This window comes from Knufia obscura (assembly GCF_036327395.1).
Source record: "Knufia obscura strain CCFEE 5817 isolate CBS 148926 chromosome Unknown scaffold_4, whole genome shotgun sequence".
NCBI lineage: Eukaryota > Fungi > Ascomycota > Eurotiomycetes > Chaetothyriales > Trichomeriaceae > Knufia > Knufia obscura.
The window spans coordinates 1304193-1325705 of record NW_027042690.1 but is presented as its reverse complement, the minus strand read 5'-3'; the positions used below and the strand labels follow the sequence as shown (position 1 = coordinate 1325705).

Genomic DNA, 21513 nt, shown 5'->3' with positions numbered 1-21513 from the left:
GAGTTGTATGCGACCAGCGCCGTGCAGATATTCTATGCTAAGAGGGAAGTAAGAAAAGAAAAATTCCCAGGTACTGTAAATAAAAGTTGACAACCCTTGGTCAGCGCTTTTGCTGGGAAATGGACCGCAACCAGAGTTTCTACTGGCTCAGGCCGCCAGAAGGAGGGCAAATTTCAGTCTTCTGGTTCTCTTAATTTTTATCGATAACAGAGTCTGCCTAAAGTTAGCGCCTCATGACGCATGTGCTTGGATTGCAAATACCGATAGGAGCCCGAGCTTAGGTAGATTACAGCCGGCCGCACGTGAAAAGGCGTGTCGGAATGCATGCGAACTGAAACTCGTTTACAATTATTGTATTGGAAAATATGGTAGCTGCGACTCGACACAATGCTGCGCAAAGTTCTCATACTGTCGCATAAGCGACTGCATGATCTCAGAAGCGCTCCGAAACCCATGTACTGATTTATGCTCAACGAGTATCCGACGCTGAAGCCCCAAGCGCGATCATCTCATCCAGCAATGCAAGGGTCTCTGTTGGGCTGGCTATCCAGGCACAACAGCAAGCGCTTCTCGCCTTGAAGTCGTTACCACCACCACTGAGGAACTGATCACCCACATGCAAAGTACTCGATGGCTGAATCCCGCCGAACCATTTCTGGCATGCTTGCACACCAAGGGACTTGTCGCCGACATCCAAGAATACATCTGCACCCCCATTGAATACCGTGAAAGGTATATGTGAATGTGCAGGCTTCGGTGTGGCAAACAATGAAGATTCGACGACTTGTTGCACAACCAGGACGGTCTCTTCCAGCTGTTCCCGGTTGAGCTTGATGCTCTGATCGGCTGCGTAGATCCCAACTGCTCTTTCCTTGCGAAGTACCTTGGCTTGCAGGTGCAAAGTTTTGATACATGATTCAAAAGCAGTTTCAGCGACGTCAAGGAGTGATTGTATAGCTTCTTCAGTCCAGGTATACATGACATCAAGGATCCAGTTCCTCCTATGTGTGTATCGCAGGCAATGCTCGGCCGTGTCGTCAAACACGAGCAGGTAATTTGACTCGCCTCCCATCACCACGAGATTCGATTTCTGCTTGGCAGTAAGGGTTGTGGATTCCTTTACGGCTAGGAGTAGTCCAGATAGTCTGTTGAAGTAGTTTTGAGGATGTGTATATCCTGCCGCAGTTACGATTGCTATCCGCACATCAACAGATAAGAAGTGGAGCAACCGATTGATGACCGGATTGGCTTCTGGTGAAAGTAATGAGGCACCATCTTCGTACAAAGTAACATCGCCGTCGAAAGTCAGAAGCTCTATCTGAGATTGAGGGATCGATCCATTTGAGTGACTCTTGGAAGTTGCTTTAGGCCGAATGAGTGATAGGAGTTGTGCAGTATTCAAGACGAGTCTGATGTCGTTGAAGGAAGGCGCGACGAACCTGCGAGACGAAATGGCACGCGCAGCATCCTGCACCAAAAATGCATCTTCCAGCGCAAGGGGTGTGAAGAAGGTGGAAATGCTTGGAACGAGCATGCCGAGCTTCGATCTAGAATTAGTCCTTTGATGAGCAACTCAAGCAAGTTAGCCAAGTGCTCCTTTTGGATGATGCCTGCTCACTATGGTCATTGATTAAAGCTTCGACGTCTCGGAAGATATCCGCATACCGCTGGCGGGCGGTCCGGGCCATCTTATCAAGGTCCTCGTAGCTGACGCCATCATAGGGTGCTGCTGGTTGAGCGTTCAAGACGAAAGGCACGGCGAGAAGTCCCTGAGGTTCTCATTAGAAATTGGTATTAATGTGTTCGGTCTCGTAATGATGCACACCTTGATCCATTCAATCTGCTATACGTCAATAAGGATTCTTATTGACGTCCTGTAGTCATACCAATTGATCTCGCCTGTGAGTCTTGAAGCTAGCCGTTAGCATTATTTTGTTTATGTCCATGAGGTGGTTGACGTGCCTTCAAAGCATCTAGAATCTGTCAGTCAATGGTGGTCAAATACTGGATGGTCTGAGTCGGCCGTACATTCGACACGATATCTGGTAGTCATTCTGGTTTGCACACTGAGGCTGTGGTAAGGGGTTTGCAGCGAACAAGCTGGCAGCGGTTTGGCAATGCTTGTGGTGAGAACAAACCAAGAGCTGTGCTGCGTCTACCGTTACTGTCGTCTAAGCCGGACGTGTACGCAAGTCCAATCAAATCAATCACCGTTTGGTTCGGATGATAGGGTCCTCTCTATCCAGTGCTAACGAAAACTTGAAGGTGCAGAGTCGTTGAAGAGAGGTGCGGTCGGCGTCGGCGGTGTCCGTGCGACTAGGCAAGTGACCAATCATGACCCCGCAAGCTGGCATGCGATCTGACGCGTCTGCATTTTAGAGGCTTCTGCATCACCACCGTACAGAAGACGACTCGTTTTTGCTTACAGAGTTTCAATATGCTCAGGGGCAGCCCATGAGCCTTACTATTTCTGTAACGTACTTCATGGTCTTGGCTCCATGCCCATCGAATTGACTATATCCAAGAGCTTTAGATTAGCCTGTTCCTGCCGCTCATTGTTAACGGTAACTTTGATCTCCTGTGTGTTCCACTGCACACGCTGCTTCGAAGACTTCTTCAAGTCAACACAGGAAGTAGAAATTCGTCCATCAGCGCAGGCGACTCGCAAGGTTGCCAATGACGTACTCCCATCTGCCAACAACAGCTCAAGTGGATACTTGTTGTTCAGCTGCCATTGACCAGAGCCACCCGGCAATCGAAGAACTAACGTACATATGTCTCGGCATAGTACGTCTCCCAAGAAACGAACAACATCGTTGCAAGATGATGTCTCGGCACATGAACTGGAGCCACATTCACTGTCATACCGTGTAGAGCTGAAATGTGTTCCAAAACGAGGCGCTCCAAGATGGGTCTCCACCCTGATACTCAATGAGTCTTCCGAGGGTAAGGTAATACTCACTTGAGATGTGACGACTCTTCTCAGCAATTGTAAGGCCGGGGAAGCGGATTCGGTGCCATCGCTCGACTGGTGTTCTACAGAAAGGTGTAGACCTGCCAGCCGAAAGGACGCCTTGTAATCCTCCAGCGTCTCAAACAGCGGGGCTATGTCACAATGATGCCGTAAAAGAGATGTGATAGGCCGCAAAAGAGCATATTCCGGGGCAGGTCTTGGGTTCTGTGACATGGGCAGGGGTTTGTGTTCGGCTCTCTGCAAATGCCTCTGCTGATGCTCGACAACCAGCATCAGTCGCAAGCCGTTCCCTACGAAGTGAGCAAGCTTATCATCTGCTTGTGACACTTCTGGAACTTCAAGCGGCTGCCGAGCATAAGAGACAGCCACAGAGCATTCGTCTGAGACCGCGATCTCTATTGAACTTGAACGCGTCTTCACACCCATGTTCGCGAGGATACGAGCTTCCTTGCTGGCTTCGTTGAAAAGCTCTTCTTGAAATAATGCCTCTCTTGCTTGCAGTAGATCGTCCTCCAATTTCGAGCGCCTACTCGACTTTTCTTTCTTCAATGCAAATCGACCAGTCAACTTTCCTCTTCGGTGGACTGTTACGACCAGGGTTTTTGGTTTCTGGGACTCGGCCTGGCCAGAGAAGGTCAAGTCACCATTTTCGTCTTGACGAAGTGCCGCAACGCCTCTGTTTCGATATTGTGGACCAGAATCAGCCGAGCCATAATGCACGACAAGTGCTTTAGCGTCATTTGGCACTCTGCTTACTGGCCAACCGTTGCTTCGCAAGCTCGCTAGCTGCTCCCAGTATTTGGACTGATGTTGCGCTTCAGTGACTAGACGGCCTGAAGCCCTGGAGAGCTGTACCGCTGCCGATGTGAAGGCTTCGGCTTGAGTCACAGTAGCGATGTCGTTCATTCGACGCGATGCTGGTTTCGAGACAGCTTTAGACTCGATCAATTTTGTCTCGATAGAGCCGGCAGGAGCTACTTGCTGTAAAGCAGGCGACATTGCCGTGGCAGCATACTTCGAATGCGCCGCAAGCGATGCCGAGATCCCATCAATTGCAGTGAGAAGGCTGTTCTGTATGAATCTGTGGCAATGTCAGTAGGCAGAGCCCATCATGATCTTTCGAATATCAACCTACGAACTCATCTGCATATACTCGACTCGCGTCTGGAAAAGCTTTTCTCTGCTAGCCTGCACAGTCTCTGAGGCATTACCGTCTTCTTCCTCAGTTTGGTCTTCATCATCGTCGGCTTCTGCAGCAGGCCGCTGGATGTCGGCGAGGAGACTATCCTCAGTGATACCTCGAAAGGGACCTTTTTGTAGAACAAGCTGCTGGACTCGACTTTGAATATTGTCCTTCTTGCGTGAAGCGTTGAGCTCGTGCGGAATAGATAAGGACACGCCGGGCGCCATCTTTCAGGCCGTCCAGTAATGAAGAGATCCTAAATCAAAAACCCAAGGATGGCTGTTTATCGGGGAATCAGACCGGCTTGGTTGCTGAGTTCATATCAACATGCCAGCTAGCAGGCCATCATGAGTTTGTCTCCTCGCATTGCAGATGTACTAAGTGATATGAAGAATATGCTTGGCGAGGCTGTGATCTGATCGTCCGAGTCGTTGCAAGGGATGAGTGCGATGTGCAGTGGTATCAAAGTTGAGTGAAGTTGTTTTGGGCAAGGTCAAGCGATCGTCTGTAAGGTATGCCAATGGGAGCACTACTTGGCGACAAGCTGCCTTAATACTAGCGGGTGGCGGAGCTTTGGATCGCTAAAGTTTAGGTGGTCTCCCCACTCTGGGCTGATCTGAAAAAGTGATCGGCGGTTAGGCGAGTGCCTGTACCACAACTGCCACAGGCAGGACCGCGACCTGCAGCAGCTTGTTGACCTCGTGCCCACCACTTATCTACACTATTCGCTCATTCTTAGTACAAGAACATTGATAATTGACTCTCTTATCATCTGATCCTCTTTGCTTTTGACGTGCCCTGACTATTCACTCAACCATCCCTGAAGTACATAAAAGACGTGTCGCATCTCAATCCTACCCCTCCTCTCACCTGCAATTCCTTTACCAAAACAGCACAAACGATCTCGCAGAACTACCAGCCTTGACTCAAACACACACTGACGCCCACCATGGCGCCGCTCAACGGGGCAGTTGTGCCTCCCAAAAAGAAGCGAATCGGTGTCATGACCAGTGGAGGAGACTCACAGGGCATGAACGGCGTGGTCAGATCAGTCGTGCGCATGGCAATACATATGGGCTGTGAGGCATATGCCGTCTATGAGGGGTACGATGGCCTGGTCCAAGGAGGTGACCTGATCAAGCAAATGCACTGGGACGATGTTCGAGGATTCCTCTCACGAGGTGGTACCTTGATTGGCACGAAGCGCTGTATGGAGTTCTACGAACGACCTGGAAGAGTGAAAGCTGCAAAGAACATGATAGAAAGAGGCATGGATGCATTGATCATTTGTGGAGGAGATGGCAGCTTGACCGGTGCAGACAAGTTCAGATCTGAATGGCCTGGCTTGCTGGAAGAGCTGGTTAAAACAGGCGAGCTAAAGCAGGAACAGATCGAGCCATACCAACACCTCAATATCTGCGGTCTGGTCGGTTCCATCGACAACGACATGTCCGGCACCGATGCCACAATTGGTTGCTATTCTTCCCTCGAGCGGATTTGCGAGATGGTTGACGCAGTCTTTGATACAGCAGCGTCGCATAAACGGGGCTTTGTGATCGAGGTTATGGGCAGACACTGTGGATGGCTAGCTCTGATGGCTTCGATTGCGACGGGTGCTGACTACGTCTTCATTCCAGAGAAGCCACCCGGTGTGGGCTGGGAAGAGGAGATGTGCGATATCGTCACAAGCCACAGATCTTGGGGCAAGCGTCGGACCATCATAATCATTTCGGAAGGTGCTCAAGATACTGAACTCAAGAAGATCACGGCAGACCAAGTCGTGAATGTATTGACCGAGAAACTCAACCTGGACACGCGCAAAACTGTGCTGGGTCACATACAGCGAGGAGGTCTACCATCCTACTTCGACCGCTGGCTGTCGACGTTGCAAGGCGTGGAAGCCGTGAATGCCATATTGGATGCCACACCCGAAACGAAAACTCCCGTTATTACCATCCGAGAGAACAAAATCGAACGTTCAGATTTGCAAGAATGTGTTGCTTTGACCAAGTCGGTAGCCGAAGCCATCAAGCAGAAAGACTTCGCCAAAGCTATGAAACTGCGTGATGTGGAATTTAAGGAATACTTCGACAGCTACAAGCTTACCACGTCGACAGACAACACTGCGCTAAGGTTGCCAGAGGGAAAGAGAATGCGCATAGCCATCATTCATGTTGGCGCACCGGCTGGAGGCATGAATCCCGCGACTCGAGCAGCTGTTGCATACTGTCGTTCTCGAGGCCACACTCCAATCGCTATCCACAATGGGTTTCCAGGCTTGCAGCGGCACCATGATGACAAACCTCTAGGGTCGGTGCGTGAATGTCAATGGATCGACGTCGATCCTTGGGTGAACGAAGGTGGCTCTGAGCTTGGAACCAATCGGGGTCTACCGAGTGAGGATATGGACAAGACCGCCTACTGTTTCGAGCTTTACAAATTCGACGCGTTGTTTCTGATTGGTGGCTTCGAAGCATTTACTGCCGCAAGCGAGATCAGAAAGAGCAGAGACAAATATCCTTCCTTCAAGATACCCTTGGTCGTCCTGCCAGCAACAGTCTCGAACAATGTCCCAGGCACAGAATACTCTCTAGGCAGCGACACCTGCTTGAACACCTTGATAGGGTTCTGTGATGCAATCAGGCAATCAGCATCTGCCTCGAGACGGAGAGTCTTCGTAGTCGAAACACAAGGCGGTAAATCAGGCTACCTTGCCACCATGGCGGGCCTGTCGATTGGTGCTCTAGCGGTCTACATACCAGAGGAAGGCATAAACATCCACATGTTGGCTCGCGACATCGAATTTCTGAGGGAGAGCTTTCAACACGACAGGGGTGCATCAAGAGCCGGAAAGATCATCCTCAGAAACGAGCTCGCAAGTGACACCTACACAACCCAGGCGGTAGCCGATATGATCAAAGAAGAAGCACGCGGAAGATTCGAGTCTCGTGCTGCAGTGCCAGGCCATTACCAGCAAGGTGGAAAGCCTTCACCTATGGATCGGATCCGAGCTCTCAGAATGGCGATCAAATGTATGCAATTCCTCGAAGAAACGTTTGCTGGCAAGAGTCAAGACGAGATCAACAGTGATCCCCGCAATGCAGTTGTGATTGGCGTTCAAGGCTCTGAGGTTGTGTTCAACCCGATGGGTGGCGACGACGGATTGGAGGCCACGCAGACAGACTGGAAGTTGCGTCGACCGAAGAACGAGTTCTGGCGACCACTGAAGGGAACCGTTGACGTCCTTAGCGGACGACCAACGGACCTGGATTGCTGTGGTGAATGTGGCAAGCTGCTTGTGTCGTCGGGAGGTTTGCCGAAGGCTGTGAGTGCGAGTCGTCCGATCACTCCTATGCCGCAAAGACCTCACGAGCCTCAGGGACCTTCTATTGGAGACCGCCTGACGGCAGTGGTTTCTCGATCCTGAATGTTTTGAATTGGCTTGAATTTGGTAATGGTGAAAGAGCTTTAGATGGGAGGGTCACGCAAGGGGTTGGGGTTTGCGACGTTTTGCTGTTTACGCTTTTGACGCGAGGCGCCTTTGCTAGAGAAGTAGAGCTATCACACCTACGATGCTGATGATCACGAATGAGACGCTTTTGCATGTACTAGCATGAATCAAAACTCGCTCTTTTCACTTGGAATCCCTACTTTCATCCTCAATACTATGGACGGAGCCTCGCTGGCATGTGATTGGTACTTCTCTTTGCTTGCCCGTCACCATGCATAATTTCACACTTTAGACTTGGTGAACAATACAAGCAAGACATCCTCACGCTTGCCCAATGCCCGTGAGGCTGAAATAAATAGTGTTCGTCGCGGGAGAATACTAACGATCGTATTACATGGCAGCCGAGGCCAAGGTTCACCTTAGCTATCAAGTCTGGTTGAAGTAGCAACTCTCGGAAGCTCCATATCAGACAGCCTCATATCCAAGGTATAGCTGAATGCCCAGCAGATCGGAGTGAGCCCATTCATTGATTCAGACCATGCAGAGCACGCCAACACAGTATTGTGCTCTACCAAATCTCACTGAAAACTGGTTCCAACCACACCGACAAAACCCACAATCATGTCCCTATCATCCCTCCTCCCAACCCTCTTCCCCGATCATCCAACCCAAACCACAATCTACACAGCCCTCGCCCTTGGAGCCACCCTCGGCATCCTCCTCCCGGAGTCCCGCGCCCTCCTCTCCTGGTTCCGTCTACACATCCTCCACCGCTCAAAGCTCCACCTCTACCACCACCGTCCCAGCCCAAACAAGCAGCACAATGGCAACACTACCACACATGACAGCAGATCCTGGGCCCTCATCACCGGCGCCTCCGACGGAATAGGCTACGGCTTCGTCCAAGAACTCGCATCCGCAGGATTCAACATCATCCTCCATGGGCGCAACCAAACGAAGATAAACGGGTTAATCGCGGAGTTACGGACGCAGTGGCCAGATCACAGCTACGAGAGTTTCATCTGTGATGCTACGGACCGGGAGTCGTGGGCTGAGAAGTTTGACAGCCTGGTTAAGCGGCTGAATGGGTCGAATATAAATCTGACGATCCTGGTGAACAATATAGGCGGGAACCCGGACGTTGCGCGCTCGTTCACGCCGCTGAGTGAATACGGCGTTGAGGAGTTGACGCGCTTGGTCGATATGAACGCTACGTTTCCTGCACAGGTCACGAGGGCGGTATTGCCGATGTTACAGCGGAATCAGCCCAGTTTGATCCTTAACATGGCGAGTGCGGTGGGGACGGAGGCCGTCACAATGCCGTATCTGGTGGGTTATAGTGGTGGGAAGGCATTTAATAGACAATTCTCGAAGAGTCTAAGGATGGAGATGGTCGCGACGGGGAATGAGAGTGTGGAGGTTATGAGTATTATTGCGGCGAAGGTGCAGAGTGGGGGGATGGTGACGGGGACGAATTGGATTGTGCCGAGTAGTAGGGAGTTTGCGAGGAGTGTGTTGGGGAAGGTTGGGTGTGGGAGGGGGGAGGTGACGGGGTGGTGGAGTCATAGTTTGCAGATGTGGGGGATGGGGTTGGTGCCGGAGTGGGTTAGGGGGAGGATTTTGGTTAAGGTTGGGAGGGAGGAGAAGAGGGGGATGGAGGAGATGCATAAGAAGGGGAGCTGAATGTCAAGGGCGACGTTCTGACATCGGTGCTAACGTATTCGTTTGTAACAGCGGACGTGTGACATAGAGCAAACCCTGGCTGGTGATGCAGTGCTATAACGAATGCAGAAGTGGATGATGGAGAAGGTGCACAAAAAGAAAATGGTATTCGAGGTGAGCGAGGTGAGCGACAGCCTGGAAGACAATCACGTCTGGGACGTCCGGCGTGACTTTGCTCCTGCACGGGACTTGAACTCGTCTCTTTGCAATCAGAATGCACATCGATGCGCTTGCGGAAGACCAGAAAAGGAGCAAAAACTTCGACGGGTACTCACACTCAAGGAGCCCCATTTTCGAAGAAATCCTATCCTTTGGATTGTCCACGACCCTTACGAATGCCCTATTGCATCAAAGCCATCAAGGATTTTTTTTTAGGAAGTATTGAGGTCTAGAATCATATTTTACGATTGCTTCATATAATGGTGTTGAGCAGGTTTTGGTCTGTGTAGCGTTGGAAGCCAACCGCGTACCAGATATTGCTTTGGCGTGTCTGAGGCTCGTGGTCCTTTCAAACAAGCATTAATGGCCTACTCTGCCAACCCTCAATCTGCGTAGCCTTCCTTCTGTTGGGGATAACGAACATACCGACTCGCCCAAACTCACCGGACACCTTGTCGGAAGGTTGATCAGCAGCCACACATGCTTGGGTAATCAGCAGCAGATAGCAATCATATGTGATCTCCTCAGCGTCCTCCCATCTTTGCTTGTGATCGATGTAAGCACGAACAGTAACTCCATCAGCGGTAATAGCATCACCAGCACTGTGACAGATATTGGTGACAAAGCGGCGGACTCTTTCGACCTTGCCATGAACTTTCAACGTAGCTCGTGTGATCGGCCGAAAGGGTCGACCGAGCCCGGAACAACATCTGCGATGATATCAGCGCTGTAGTCTGTTCCTTCGATGCTGTCTGGCGCAGGGTCGAAATCGACACATTCATTGGTCGAAGCCCAGCTCCACGAAGGTGCCCGGTACGCTTGAACTGGGGGCATTAATATCTCGCATAGTTCTGTGCGCCACAGCAGGTCTTTGTGCAAAGTGTTTCCCCATAACCCAGCGAGGTATGGGCTGGGGTGCTTCTCGTGGTACTGACGTGCTAGACCAGAAACAGCTGGGAATTTGTCTTCGCCATCTGTTAACTTCCGACGTGAGTATTCTTGCACCACAGCATGCCAGTTCTCTGAGCAAGCTCCTTGGTCATACTCTTAACGGCCGTGAACCTGGCTTGTTTGCAATCTTCGCCAATGACGCCACAGGCACATTTCCAATACTTCATTGATGGTGTAAAGAACAAAGCTCGAGGTGAAAGGACCATTTCTTGCAATGTCCAGGCTCTAACGTTGTATTGCGTTGACAGGCCTAGGTCTGAGTCCAGCTTCCGATGTGCGGACCAGATCTTCCGGTCCAGGAACCCATCAGTGCTGATCTTAGATGTGGGAATGATGCTGCTCTTCCTGAAGATGCCGTCGTTGCAGTCGCTCGAGCTTGCGGCGATGATTGTGACATACGCGTTGCTGAATACTGAAGACATCTTTGAAGACTCTGTGTCCCAATCGCGCCTAGTCTCAGGATCATTCCCCTGCAATATGCACAGAGCATCGACCCATAGGTACCGTAGACCGAGAGCACGAGTCACGGTGACAGCATCCTGTAAGGTCTTCGGAAGTGATGCAAGATCAAAAACATACGTGGCATGCTGTTCGAGAGTTCTAGTAGTAGTGACTGTTGCCTTCGATTTGCCCCAGCAATAGCTCAGCGCCGCGTATAGAGCGTTGTGGCCTGTGGTCAGTCCTCTATCCACGTACAGTTTTGGTCGTGTCAAGCATGAATCTACAACAATGACTCTCGTCGGTAACCGAATCTGGATATTCACATCTGTATGTCTGTGGTACAAGCTGCAGTTGACGGACCATCGTCGAATTTGGTCCATGCTTGAAGCCGATTTTGCATCCAGGTCTGCGTTAGTGTAAGTCGGAGAATTGGACTGTCGCCTCGTTGAAGGTAGAAACGACTGACGATGGGATATGCAGTGCCTCCCACTCCAGGCGATGACCAGGTAGGCGTTGTTGACATACGCAGTCTTGTGAGCTCGTACGATCGCCTGAGCGGAACTCAATTGCCGTATAGCCTCGCCACGACCATTCTGTCCCACTTGCTTGAACAGCGTACAGTCTGATGAGCCAGCCTTCTGACAGCATTGGATCGCCTTCCATGTTGAACCTCTGCTTGGTCGCTATGAATTCCCACATCATTTGGCACAAGTGGCAGTACTCTTCCGAGCCAGCAGAGGCGCGTAACAGTTTGATGCTTGAGTAATGGTCGTAGCCAAGCTCCAAGCTCAGGGTATTCGCTGGGATTGCGTCGCAGAGATGGCAGAGCCTCAAAGTCTCAACCGGCTGATTCGAAGAGGCCGTCGTAGGGATTGACGCATCTCGACGAAAGGCTGGCCGTTCCGAGTTAGTGAAGGCACGCATGTTGCAAGAGACAAGGTCCGTCTATCTGTTCTTTGGGCGCACACTGGTCCTGCTTGATCACAGGTAATACTTATTAAGTTGAAACATTAGAAGGTCCTATGTTAGTCGCTGAGGGCGCCAGTCAGATGCGACAACGAATTTAGAAAGCAATGAGCAACAGTAGAAGAACTTTGGCTTGCGATTGCGGGCACAGTCGCATAACCTTGTTGCCACCATATCTCAGAATAGTCTCGACATGAGCTGTGGCAAGAAGATTGGAATCATTTACCACACAGCTGCAATATCCTCGGTTTCTTGTGTATCCCCCTACAGTACCTATGCAACTGCTTTCGTAATCTTGTGCGCAGCGATCTTGCGGCATAGCGCTTGACCACCTTCGATGACTATGAGTGAGATGCTGCAAACCACAAGCCACTTCTAGCTTTGTTAAGATACAAAACAAAAGGGTTCCGAAAAGCCTTCACCTGCTCTGTACTCATCGAGGAAGGAACAGGATGTCGATGGGACATCGAGCGCGCTTGCTCCACTTTTCCAGCGCGTCACGCGTTTAGTGGTCGCGGTTTCTCAAGTCCAAAGTTTAGGAAGATGCGAAATGGCATTTAATTGGAACACATCCTATGTCTGACCCCAACATGCCTGGTTGACGATGCACAGCCTGTTCGCAGACTCATTTCAGTAAATATGGCAGGGCCCGAAACCCTTCTGCACGAATGGCGTGCCGACGACAAGTATGGCGAGCGGAAGCGACAACCTTCGACATATAATCCTCTCTACAGCTACCGACTGCCTCAAGGCGAGAAACGGCAATATGCACAGCAATTCGCAGACATGTATTTTCTGCGTCTCGAGAAGCTCAAGAAAGCCGTTACGGCAATTGCTGCCCAGGAATGGGAGGACTTTGAGATAGCAGGAGAACGAGCTCAGAAAGTTGAAAGAGTCTTGGACGTTCGTCAAGGTGCACTGTCGTGGGTTGTAGGAACAATCTACATTGATCTGCCACTGAAGCCGAACGTTCTTGAAGACGTCACCAAGGACCATTTCATCTCTGCTGCACCACCTCGAACATCTTACTATACTACGGACGGAGAGCCTCAAGTCATGCTGGAGGATGCGTCTGGTAGGCTGCGGCTTGCAGGCGCTATGCTGAAGCAGAACCTTCTGGTTACGGGTGTTATTCTTGCCGTTCTTGGAACCGAAAATGCTAATGGCGATTTCGAAGTCCTGGACATACACATTCCCGACCTGCCTCAACAACCTCCAAGATGGAAGCGCGATGACGAGGAAAGAGAAGAGGAGGATGGCATGAAAGTTGATAGGGCTCCAACAAAAGGCAAGAAGATTGCTTTTGTGAGTGGGCTAGAGATCTCAGGCACCGAAGCTGATACTCTCCATCTGTCGCTGCTGACGGAATACTTGCTGGGAGAAGCACTTGACGAGGAAGATCAGGATGCAGCGACCAACATTTCTCGTCTTGTCATCGCAGGCAATTCAATAGCGCCAGAAGTCATCGTGAACCAGCCAGTCGGCACGGAGGAGACAAGGAGGCCCAAGGAGAAGAAATATGGTTACGACGCGGCAGCATACAATCCAGCACCCACCGCTCACCTCGATAATTTTATCTCAGAGTTGCTGCCCACGCTTCCTGTCACCATTATGGCTGGCGAGTTCGATCCAGCGAACTACGGCCTGCCTCAGCAGCCGATTCATCCAGCCATGTTCCCGCACTCACGAGCATACGCGTCTACGAATCTTGTGCATCCAGAAGAGGAAGACCCTGGATGGTTTGAATCCGTCACCAATCCTTGGGACAGTGACATCGAAGGCTGGCGCATGCTTGGCAACAGTGGCCAGCCAGTAGATGATATCCTCAAGTACGTCGACCTTGGTGGTCCCGATGGCACAGATGCAGAAGGGAGGCTTGAGGTCATGGAGAGCATGCTGAGGTGGAGGTCAAGTGCGCCAACAGCACCCGATACCCTCTGGTCCTATCCTTTCCAAGATCGAGATCCTTTTGTCTTGTCGAAGTGTCCACATGTATATTTCGCAGGTAACCAGCCTCGCTTTGACACAGCAACGATCGAAGGCTCGTCCGGACAGCAGGTCCGATTATTCACCATACCACGATTTCGAGAGACAGGCGAGATTGTGCTACTGGATACAGAAACACTTGAGGTCGAAATCATCAGATTCGACGTTCAGCCGGAGGGGACATGACGAAAGAACTAGGCGGATTGAATCGCAAGAGGCAGAACCCGCGTCCGCATGGCTCGGATTTATTTTCCTGCGCCAAGACACTCTTTGCGGTTTGGCCGCAGGTACCAGATTAAGCATGATCTGCATCACATATGTGTGGAACTATCGATGTTTCTTCTGGTCGACCGCGCTGGTCGCCAATGAGGACTCCAATACACGTTATCGTGCATCAGGGGTCAGCATATCGCAGCAGGTAGATATGCTTATCAACAAAGACATAGGTATGTGACGTTCAAGAGCCTGTTTACAGCCAGGAAACTAACGCGTATTTAGCCGTTCATACCAACAAGGTTAGGCTGGTGCCGTACTGTGAACACCATGTCATGCGATATCACGAATGGATGAAAGACCCAGTATGAGCCTAAATGTCGAGCTTTAGCTCGGCAACTAACACCTGCAGGACATCCGGCTTGCAACAGCCTCAGAAGCACTAAGCCTAGAAGATGAATATGGCATGCAGCGGAGTTGGCGCACTGATAAGGACAAGCTCACGTTCATCTCCTGCCAATCTAGCTCAGCGAGCAGCGAAATCGTCAGTCCCCTCCAGCAGTCACAGGACGAAGAAACGAATTCTATGCTTGGAGATGTCAACCTCTTCATACTGGCCAACGAGGAAGACAGTGGGAATGTTTCTCTTGTCGGCGAGCTCGAACTCATGATTGGTAACAAATCCAACATGCGACGCGGCCTGGGCCGAGCAGCACTCCTGACATTCATTGCGTACGTCCTGAAACACGAACAGGAGATCCTGGAGGAGTATTTCAGCGCACCCAGGGACATGACGCCGGTGGATTGTCTGGACTACTACCGCGTCAAGATCGGAGAGACGAATGTAAAAAGTATTGGCTTGTTTGAGAGTCTTGGCTTCAAGACGACGGAGGGTTTTCCTAACTTCTTTGGCGAGTATGAGCTTAGAGTTTCGAACTTGAAGGCTGAGGACGTTGATACGATGATGAAAGAGAGGGGCATAGAAGGTTATGCTGAGGTTGCGTATGAATTAGGCAATGATGAGAAGGTTAGGCCGGTGTTTGAGGCTCAGGACGAGCGGAGCGCTCACAGTGAGACGGGAAACTCGACGACTGCAATGGCAAAGAATGGCCTTGGTGAGGCTTTGCCGCTGGAAGCTGAGAAGAGAGAGATCAAGGACGGTGAGGGCAGGTCGGACAGTACTACGACCACGCTCGGTACTGTCATCAGCTCGGGTTGAGAGTGAACCTGTCCAAATGACGTTTCTCGTGATCTCACAGTCTATCATTGGCATGAATTTTCTTATTGTGAAATGGCTATACCTCATTCGTCTTCAAATCGTGCTATCTGACAGATTCGTTCAATGCTGCAATGACCCTGCGAGCCTTGCTGCATCTACCGAGTCCAGATGCTCTGTATACCTTCGTCTCCTCATGTCTTCTACATGCAGAATCGCGAGCCATCGTCCTCCTATTCGTCACATTTACGCCTTCTTGGCCTTCTTATTCTTCTTGTTGATCTCTTCGATCTTTAGAGCTGTGACACAAAACGTTAGCATTCGTTCTCTGCATTGTACACCATGTTCCCTGGGACACCATGCAATCGCGCTAGCTCTGCCTGATTCCCACTGACTGCACCGCTTATCTCTTGTTGCTTCCACTTCTCTTCACTTCTTTCCCTCTCTTCAATCCCCACGCAGACCACCCCTCGCATCTTGACCAATCCTCGGTGCATCCCATTTTCGAATTCAAGAGGTAGATAACTTACAAGGCGGCAGACTCTGCTTCAACTTATCGGCTCTATCAGTCTTCGCATCGTCGAGAGTCAATGTATACAGGAATCTGTGGGCTCGAATCTTGAACTTGATTGCGTTCTGTCCTGGCTTCGAGGACTTCTTGATTCGTGCGGCTGTTTGTGGTTTCTGGTTAGCTTATTTTGCTTTGATATATGTAGGGTATGGCGCGGCTGATAGGAACCAGATCTGAGTTGTTCGGGTAGTGGGTGTGCGGTCGTGCGATGTTTGTGGTTGTAGATGCGACTGCGATTGCGACTGAGAGTGGTTGTGGTTGCGACTGTTGACTTACAGGTAGCATCCTTCCTTCGAGCGATCTCGAGGAATTGCTTGATGTCTGTGACTTCTCGGGGCATGGTTGCGGTGTGCGATTGGTATGGTTTTCGGGTTGGTCAGTAATGAGCGTGAGGTTGTGGTTGTGGTTGTGCTCGTCGATACCACTGCAGATACCGAGTTCGTTTTCGATAATTGTTTGTGGGGTGGACGGGATACTAGATGCCTGGAATTTAAGGCTGCCATGAGAGGTGTGGCGTACGTCAGGCGCTCGAGCCACCTTTGCTCCTTCTGAACAAGGCATCACTGTTTCGAGAGCTTGAGTATCTGGCAACTTGAAGTTGCGAAGTGTTTGTCATTTTCCAATTATTGTTGAGCAACTATCGTTCCAAATTACCTGATCGTACATCATTACCCTACACGACGTGGAATAACTGCTTGAGATCATGCCTACACCAATGGACCGAGCGCTACAATCACGGAATTTGTTCTTTGGCTTCGCGGGCTTGGTAGCGGTTGCTTCACTTGCCAACTTGTTCGGAGGGGACATCTTTCCAGCGGAAAAGGACCCCAAAGGTGCTCCTGAGACATGGACAGAGGAGGAGTTGAGAAGATGGTTGAGGACCGTATGCTTTGAGTACAGGTGGTGATGGACTATGAGAGGCTAATGTTATTCTAGAGAGATGGCTTCGCTCCAGACTCGAAATTGAGCCGAGATGATCTAATTGAGAAGGTAAAAGCTAAGATGAGTGTTGGCAGTCAATTGAAGTGAGATGTGCTGGAGGTCGGCTACAGTGTCTGTGCCCGAATGAGTCAAGGCCTGACTCATATGTGCTGGGCGACCAGCCAGCACAGACGGACCTCTTTTTCTGAGGTCGAGCTCGTCATAAACATGATTCTGCGTCTTATGTCATGAGCTATACAGCGCATCATATTGAGACGAGCAAAATAAGACGCGCTCTCTATACTTTGATCCGCATAAGGCAACCTCGTCTTATGGAGTAGTGAGGTCGAGCACGCTGCCGCCGACATCGTTGGGATTGGCGAACCTTTGGTATCGTCCTAGCGACACCCTAGTTCTCGACCTATGGCAGGGATTCACGATGGTTGCATGAATTGATGCGATCGATACTGTTCAACCAAGGGATGAGAAAGGCGTGATGTGAGAGGCAGTGCATGAGGAGCAGTGATTCTCATCAGACAATTCCTAGGCAGAACGTTTGCTGCATCTGGCATAGCTATCGTCAACATTCTTATGGTCACAGTAGCAAGAGGCGCGCTGCTGTCGTATGCTCGGTTCGGCAAATGATATGTTATGCCATCGGGTTCTGATGGGGGACTTCGGACAGGAAGTCTGCCTAGCTTGCCGCAATCGAAAGCCGAATCCCGCTGTGGAGATGACCTAATCTGGTATAGCCAGCCAACAAACAGGCTGTGTTGTGCAGCTTGAGGTCTTTCATCCCTTGCATGAACCACCTGCAGCAAGAAGTCCCAACAGCACGGGCGGCGTTGGCATCATAAGTTATTCACAATCATCGTGCTTGTCAGGACTTGCCAGTCATGTCAGTGATGAATTACCGTGTCAGGATCTCAAAACAGCTTCAGCTACGGATGAGTAGCGTTTCCCCAGTTGATGGAAATGACACATGGCGCCGGAAAACTCAAATCTGATGGTAGGCAAGATCAATGGTCGCGGCTTCCCAAACGAGTCGCTTCAGAGTCATCAGGCAACAATCGGCCTCGAAAGATGGTACACTCTTGGTTGGTACCGTACCGACTCGTGTCACCCACAAAGTACTTCCTAAGCTCTTTTCGCTCCTTTTGGCCTTTTCAGGATCTCACACCATAGATTCTACAGTAATAGTTAGAGACGCTGAGCCTCTTAACCCCACCTTCACCCACGACTCATAGTACCGAGAAGGTTATCGACATCTTCAGAAGGTCATGATGCCACACTTCAACTCGGCTTGACAAGTGAACTCCCCTCTCGCCTAAGCACTAATTGAGACACCTGCCAGTGGTCGACCGATTCTTTCTGTACCATAACCTCTTCCCTTGGTTCGTCACACTTTTGTATTTCTATCTGAACCCTACACTTCTGTCAAAGCACAAACTTTTCCCCAAATTACGAGAATAGGCGTTGTCCTCTTGGTGATACAGTGTGGTTGAAGTGGCACAATGCCTCTAGGGTCTCGATACAAACCTTCGGCGGTCAAGCCGTCCGTGAGCTGGAGCTCCCGCCTTCGAGTTGCTGAAGAAGATGACGAACCAGAGGCAGCTCCAAAACCGACCGGACTAAGCCCAGAAATTATCAGCAACACCGCGGCACTGTTGCAAAGCATTCAGGACTCAGCTAGGAGCTGTCCAAGAATTCCATCAGCACCCGTCAATCCCGCTAAGAAGGATGCCATACCAGACGCTGGTCCGAAGAGTATGCAGACTCGACTGCCGTTGCGAAGCGCTGATGATACCTCCCCTATTCCCAACCACATCAAGCGCGATGCCCCTTCCGGGCTCGTCCCACCACAATCTGCTCCAGACTCTATGCACAGAACACTGGACGAAACCTCAGCCAATGCACAACCCACACCTGCGGCGACTGATGATTGCTGGGTAAAGAGCGAAAGCCTGGATGCTCCGCGGGTGGACGGCCAACCAGCACTTCATGACGGTCAACCAGGAATTTGGCGCTGTCTCAGCAATGCACCATACTCAAGCCACAAGACTTGGGTCTTCGTGCCTGATAAGGTACCTGCACCGAAGGGCAAGGTATCGCGAACAAAACGGCGAAAGTCTAAACGGAAGGCGAAGACGGGGTTTCTCTCCTTACCTGGTGAACTGCGAAACGAGATCTATAAGTACCTCATTCCAGAATGCCGTATTCTGATCACGTGCAACAAACCGAACAAGGAGCTGTCAAGAGCGAAGAATGTCTGGTCGGAGCAGAATGTCGAGCACAAACGACCACGACCACGACTGTGCCACCTCCTCGACTTGAATCAGGTCGAACAGGGCTTAGGGATAACAAAAGATCTGCTCTTAGCCTGCAAGCAAGTTAGGTATGATGTCGAGCTTTACCTGTATTCCCGTACGACATTCTGCTTTTCCTCCACCAAGGCATTGCATCGCTTCCTGAACACTGCATCAAAACCTGGACTTCAGGCGATCAGAAACCTTGAAATCCTCCACAAAGGGTACGGACTTCCAGAAATGACAGAGCATCAGCGGTATCGGGACAAATACTATGAACGATGGACCAAAGCCTGCATGCAAGTGGGAGAGCAGTTGTCAGGTCTGCAGTACCTCAAATTAGAAGCCCACATGCGAGACTGGCCATGCGATCTGGCATCTGCAGTACCAAATACACCCTGGCGAAAGGCATGTCTGCAAATGGCTCCGCGACGGCTGCCGAAAGTCGAAGTCAAACTCTGCCATCACATGATTCATAGAAATGACATGGTCCTGAAAGAGTTGGCTCGAAGGCTCGAGAACGACATGATGACGCAAGACGGCCAGGACGATCGGGACCGTGTAGAGACCGAACAGGTCCTGAAGGATTTGGCTGCTAAAAGAGCTGCGAAGGAAGCAAGAGCAGCGGCCAGGGCGGCCAAGCTCAAAGCGCCTCAATCTTTGACCATCAGTCAGGCAGATATCCAACAATCGAAGCCCACGTCAGTCAAGGTCTGTAGGAAAGGCAATCTCGATAAGTACTCCAGCGTGGATACATCGAAAATGTGTGTGGCAGAACTTCAGAACTTCAAAGATGAATACTGTTCTGAGAAGCACAAAGCAGTGTTGGCCTGACGAGTTCTCGAACGATATTCGACTATTCCTCATGCATTATAGCATTATCCTGCTTGTCGTTGGGCTTTCGGATTTCGAAAGCACATGACCTCCGCCATGTCAGCGACCGCATCCTGCACGAGCCACCTCAACAACGTGGCAGATCACAAGTTACGAGCGGAGTGGTATGATCGCCAAAAGCATTGCAGGAGCACTATTGACCTTGCATAACGAAGAGATATCGCACCAATGGCTGTACATTATCGAGGTGGAAGGACGGGAGAAAAGCCAAAAAAACTCCTAATGGTCAGAATAGTGCTATTCTTAACATAGTCGCCACTTATTGAGCTTGGCTGCAGCTTTCACTTGCACAGGCACAAGCACATGATCACCCAGCTCGCCAAAAATAGACGTCTGGATGGAAAAGCATCCATCACCTTTTCCAGCGGTTGCTCTGACCGAGGAGGAAATAGCTACTGTAGTAAATAGTCCTTTCAAATGAATCAAATGCATTATTGCACATCGCTTTAATCCCAACTTCTGGGCGACCAGGTCTATCTTACAAGAGTCAGGCAATTTGCCCTGCTCGAAAGGTTCATCATTGCAACTTTGAGCAGGTGCAAGCTAGACAGGTCGATCAGGTAGAAGGCCTCGAGGGGCCTGTCGAAGATATCAGGGTCTCATGCTCGCTCAAGGTGGAGGGACCAGCAGTGGTGGCAGTCAAGGCCCTGAAATTCGCTTGGCCCAAGAGTCGCCAGCTCATGCGAGGACGTTAGCGCCTCGAGATCCCCAACCAATGAGAAGCTCAAATCCGCATTCACTGCAGAATTTGGGCTTCTACCGTCGGCGCTTACTACACTCTCTGCAGCCAATTGTGCATCTCATCACCTCTGCCATCTCTTCGCGTCCAGTCAAATCATGGTGCCTAGGTCTCTTTCTTTGCACAGAATGACCAGTCGGCATATTGACTCTTCGAGTCTCGTCCCCACTCCTCATGGTCTTGCTCAAGCGCCCGTCGAAGGGCCTGCGGAAATGAAGGTGCCATGTCTGTCTCAAAGACACGAGCTGCTCAAGCGCGATACTCGTTGCTCGTCTTAACAGGTACCATATCCTCTTGCCGCTTGCTGCACCTGTTTCTCTTGGAAACTTATATCGCTATCTTCCGTTTCTCTCGCGCAGGCTACGCTGAGACTTTTGCTCGTTCTTGCTACCCATTGACCTCAGCAGGACCAGATACTTCGACCGCTGATCGGAACCTTTAAGAGGCTACACCGAAGCGACCGCTTTCGAGACAGTACCTAAGCGCTTAAAACAGCACTCTGAGCAGAATCAACATAGATTCCGTCGCCGGGCCATCGTCAAAGACTCTTTGATAGCAAGGCAACGCACCCTCTGTCTGTTTGTCAGAAACACGGTTGAGCCTCTATCGTATCTTCGGCACACGATACTTGTGACGTCTTACGGAGGCAGTGTGGCTGAAGAACGTCGACCGGCAAGGGCAAATATAGAAGAGCAGGCCTCTAATTTTGTGCTACGGCCTGATATCTCGTATACCGGATCTTCATCTGACGACTGAGTGCTTGGTATCCTTGCTGTCATACGCAAGATCAGGCCTCCCACCCAAAATAACCGAGGCCACA

General features: G+C 50.7%; 9 protein-coding genes across 9 annotated transcripts; 6 read left to right on the top strand and 3 right to left on the bottom strand.

The window, feature by feature from the left end:
• Window positions 1-469: 469 nt before the first annotated feature.
• On the bottom strand, window positions 470-4384 carry ISN1 (IMP 5'-nucleotidase; the record flags this gene model as incomplete). The annotated part of the gene is made up of 4 exons (XM_064872863.1): window positions 470-1572; window positions 1619-1769; window positions 2963-4055; window positions 4110-4384. 4 exons carry the CDS (start codon window positions 4382-4384, stop codon window positions 470-472), a joined length of 2622 nt encoding a protein of 873 aa, XP_064731521.1.
• Window positions 4385-5106: 722 nt separating this feature from the next.
• On the top strand, window positions 5107-7584 carry PFK1 (6-phosphofructokinase, alpha subunit; the record flags this gene model as incomplete). Its single annotated transcript, XM_064872862.1, has 1 exon — window positions 5107-7584. The coding sequence occupies one exon, from the start codon at window positions 5107-5109 to the stop codon at window positions 7582-7584; it is 2478 nt and encodes an 825-aa protein (XP_064731520.1).
• A 645-nt stretch (window positions 7585-8229) lies between these two features.
• On the top strand, window positions 8230-9291 carry PMZ80_004436 (uncharacterized protein; the record flags this gene model as incomplete). The annotated part of the gene is made up of 1 exon (XM_064872861.1): window positions 8230-9291. The coding sequence occupies one exon, from the start codon at window positions 8230-8232 to the stop codon at window positions 9289-9291; it is 1062 nt and encodes a 353-aa protein (XP_064731519.1).
• A 1175-nt stretch (window positions 9292-10466) lies between these two features.
• On the bottom strand, window positions 10467-11544 carry CDC60_2 (cytosolic leucyl tRNA synthetase; the record flags this gene model as incomplete). The annotated part of the gene is made up of 3 exons (XM_064872860.1): window positions 10467-11110; window positions 11242-11287; window positions 11407-11544. 3 exons carry the CDS (start codon window positions 11542-11544, stop codon window positions 10467-10469), a joined length of 828 nt encoding a protein of 275 aa, XP_064731518.1.
• Window positions 11545-12486: 942 nt separating this feature from the next.
• On the top strand, window positions 12487-14019 carry cdc1 (DNA polymerase delta small subunit Cdc1; the record flags this gene model as incomplete). Its single annotated transcript, XM_064872859.1, has 1 exon — window positions 12487-14019. The coding sequence occupies one exon, from the start codon at window positions 12487-12489 to the stop codon at window positions 14017-14019; it is 1533 nt and encodes a 510-aa protein (XP_064731517.1).
• A 380-nt stretch (window positions 14020-14399) lies between these two features.
• PMZ80_004433 (uncharacterized protein) lies at window positions 14400-15265 on the top strand (the record flags this gene model as incomplete). Its single annotated transcript, XM_064872858.1, has 2 exons — window positions 14400-14411; window positions 14459-15265. 2 exons carry the CDS (start codon window positions 14400-14402, stop codon window positions 15263-15265), a joined length of 819 nt encoding a protein of 272 aa, XP_064731516.1.
• A 243-nt stretch (window positions 15266-15508) lies between these two features.
• On the bottom strand, window positions 15509-16173 carry RPL38 (60S ribosomal protein L38; the record flags this gene model as incomplete). The annotated part of the gene is made up of 3 exons (XM_064872857.1): window positions 15509-15561; window positions 15793-15933; window positions 16110-16173. The coding sequence occupies 3 exons, from the start codon at window positions 16171-16173 to the stop codon at window positions 15509-15511; spliced, it is 258 nt and encodes an 85-aa protein (XP_064731515.1).
• A 363-nt stretch (window positions 16174-16536) lies between these two features.
• On the top strand, window positions 16537-16862 carry PMZ80_004431 (uncharacterized protein; the record flags this gene model as incomplete). Its single annotated transcript, XM_064872856.1, has 2 exons — window positions 16537-16716; window positions 16770-16862. The coding sequence occupies 2 exons, from the start codon at window positions 16537-16539 to the stop codon at window positions 16860-16862; spliced, it is 273 nt and encodes a 90-aa protein (XP_064731514.1).
• Window positions 16863-18268: 1406 nt separating this feature from the next.
• Window positions 18269-19894, top strand: PMZ80_004430 (uncharacterized protein; the record flags this gene model as incomplete). Its single annotated transcript, XM_064872855.1, has 1 exon — window positions 18269-19894. The coding sequence occupies one exon, from the start codon at window positions 18269-18271 to the stop codon at window positions 19892-19894; it is 1626 nt and encodes a 541-aa protein (XP_064731513.1).
• Between the last annotated feature and the right edge of the window lie 1619 nt (window positions 19895-21513).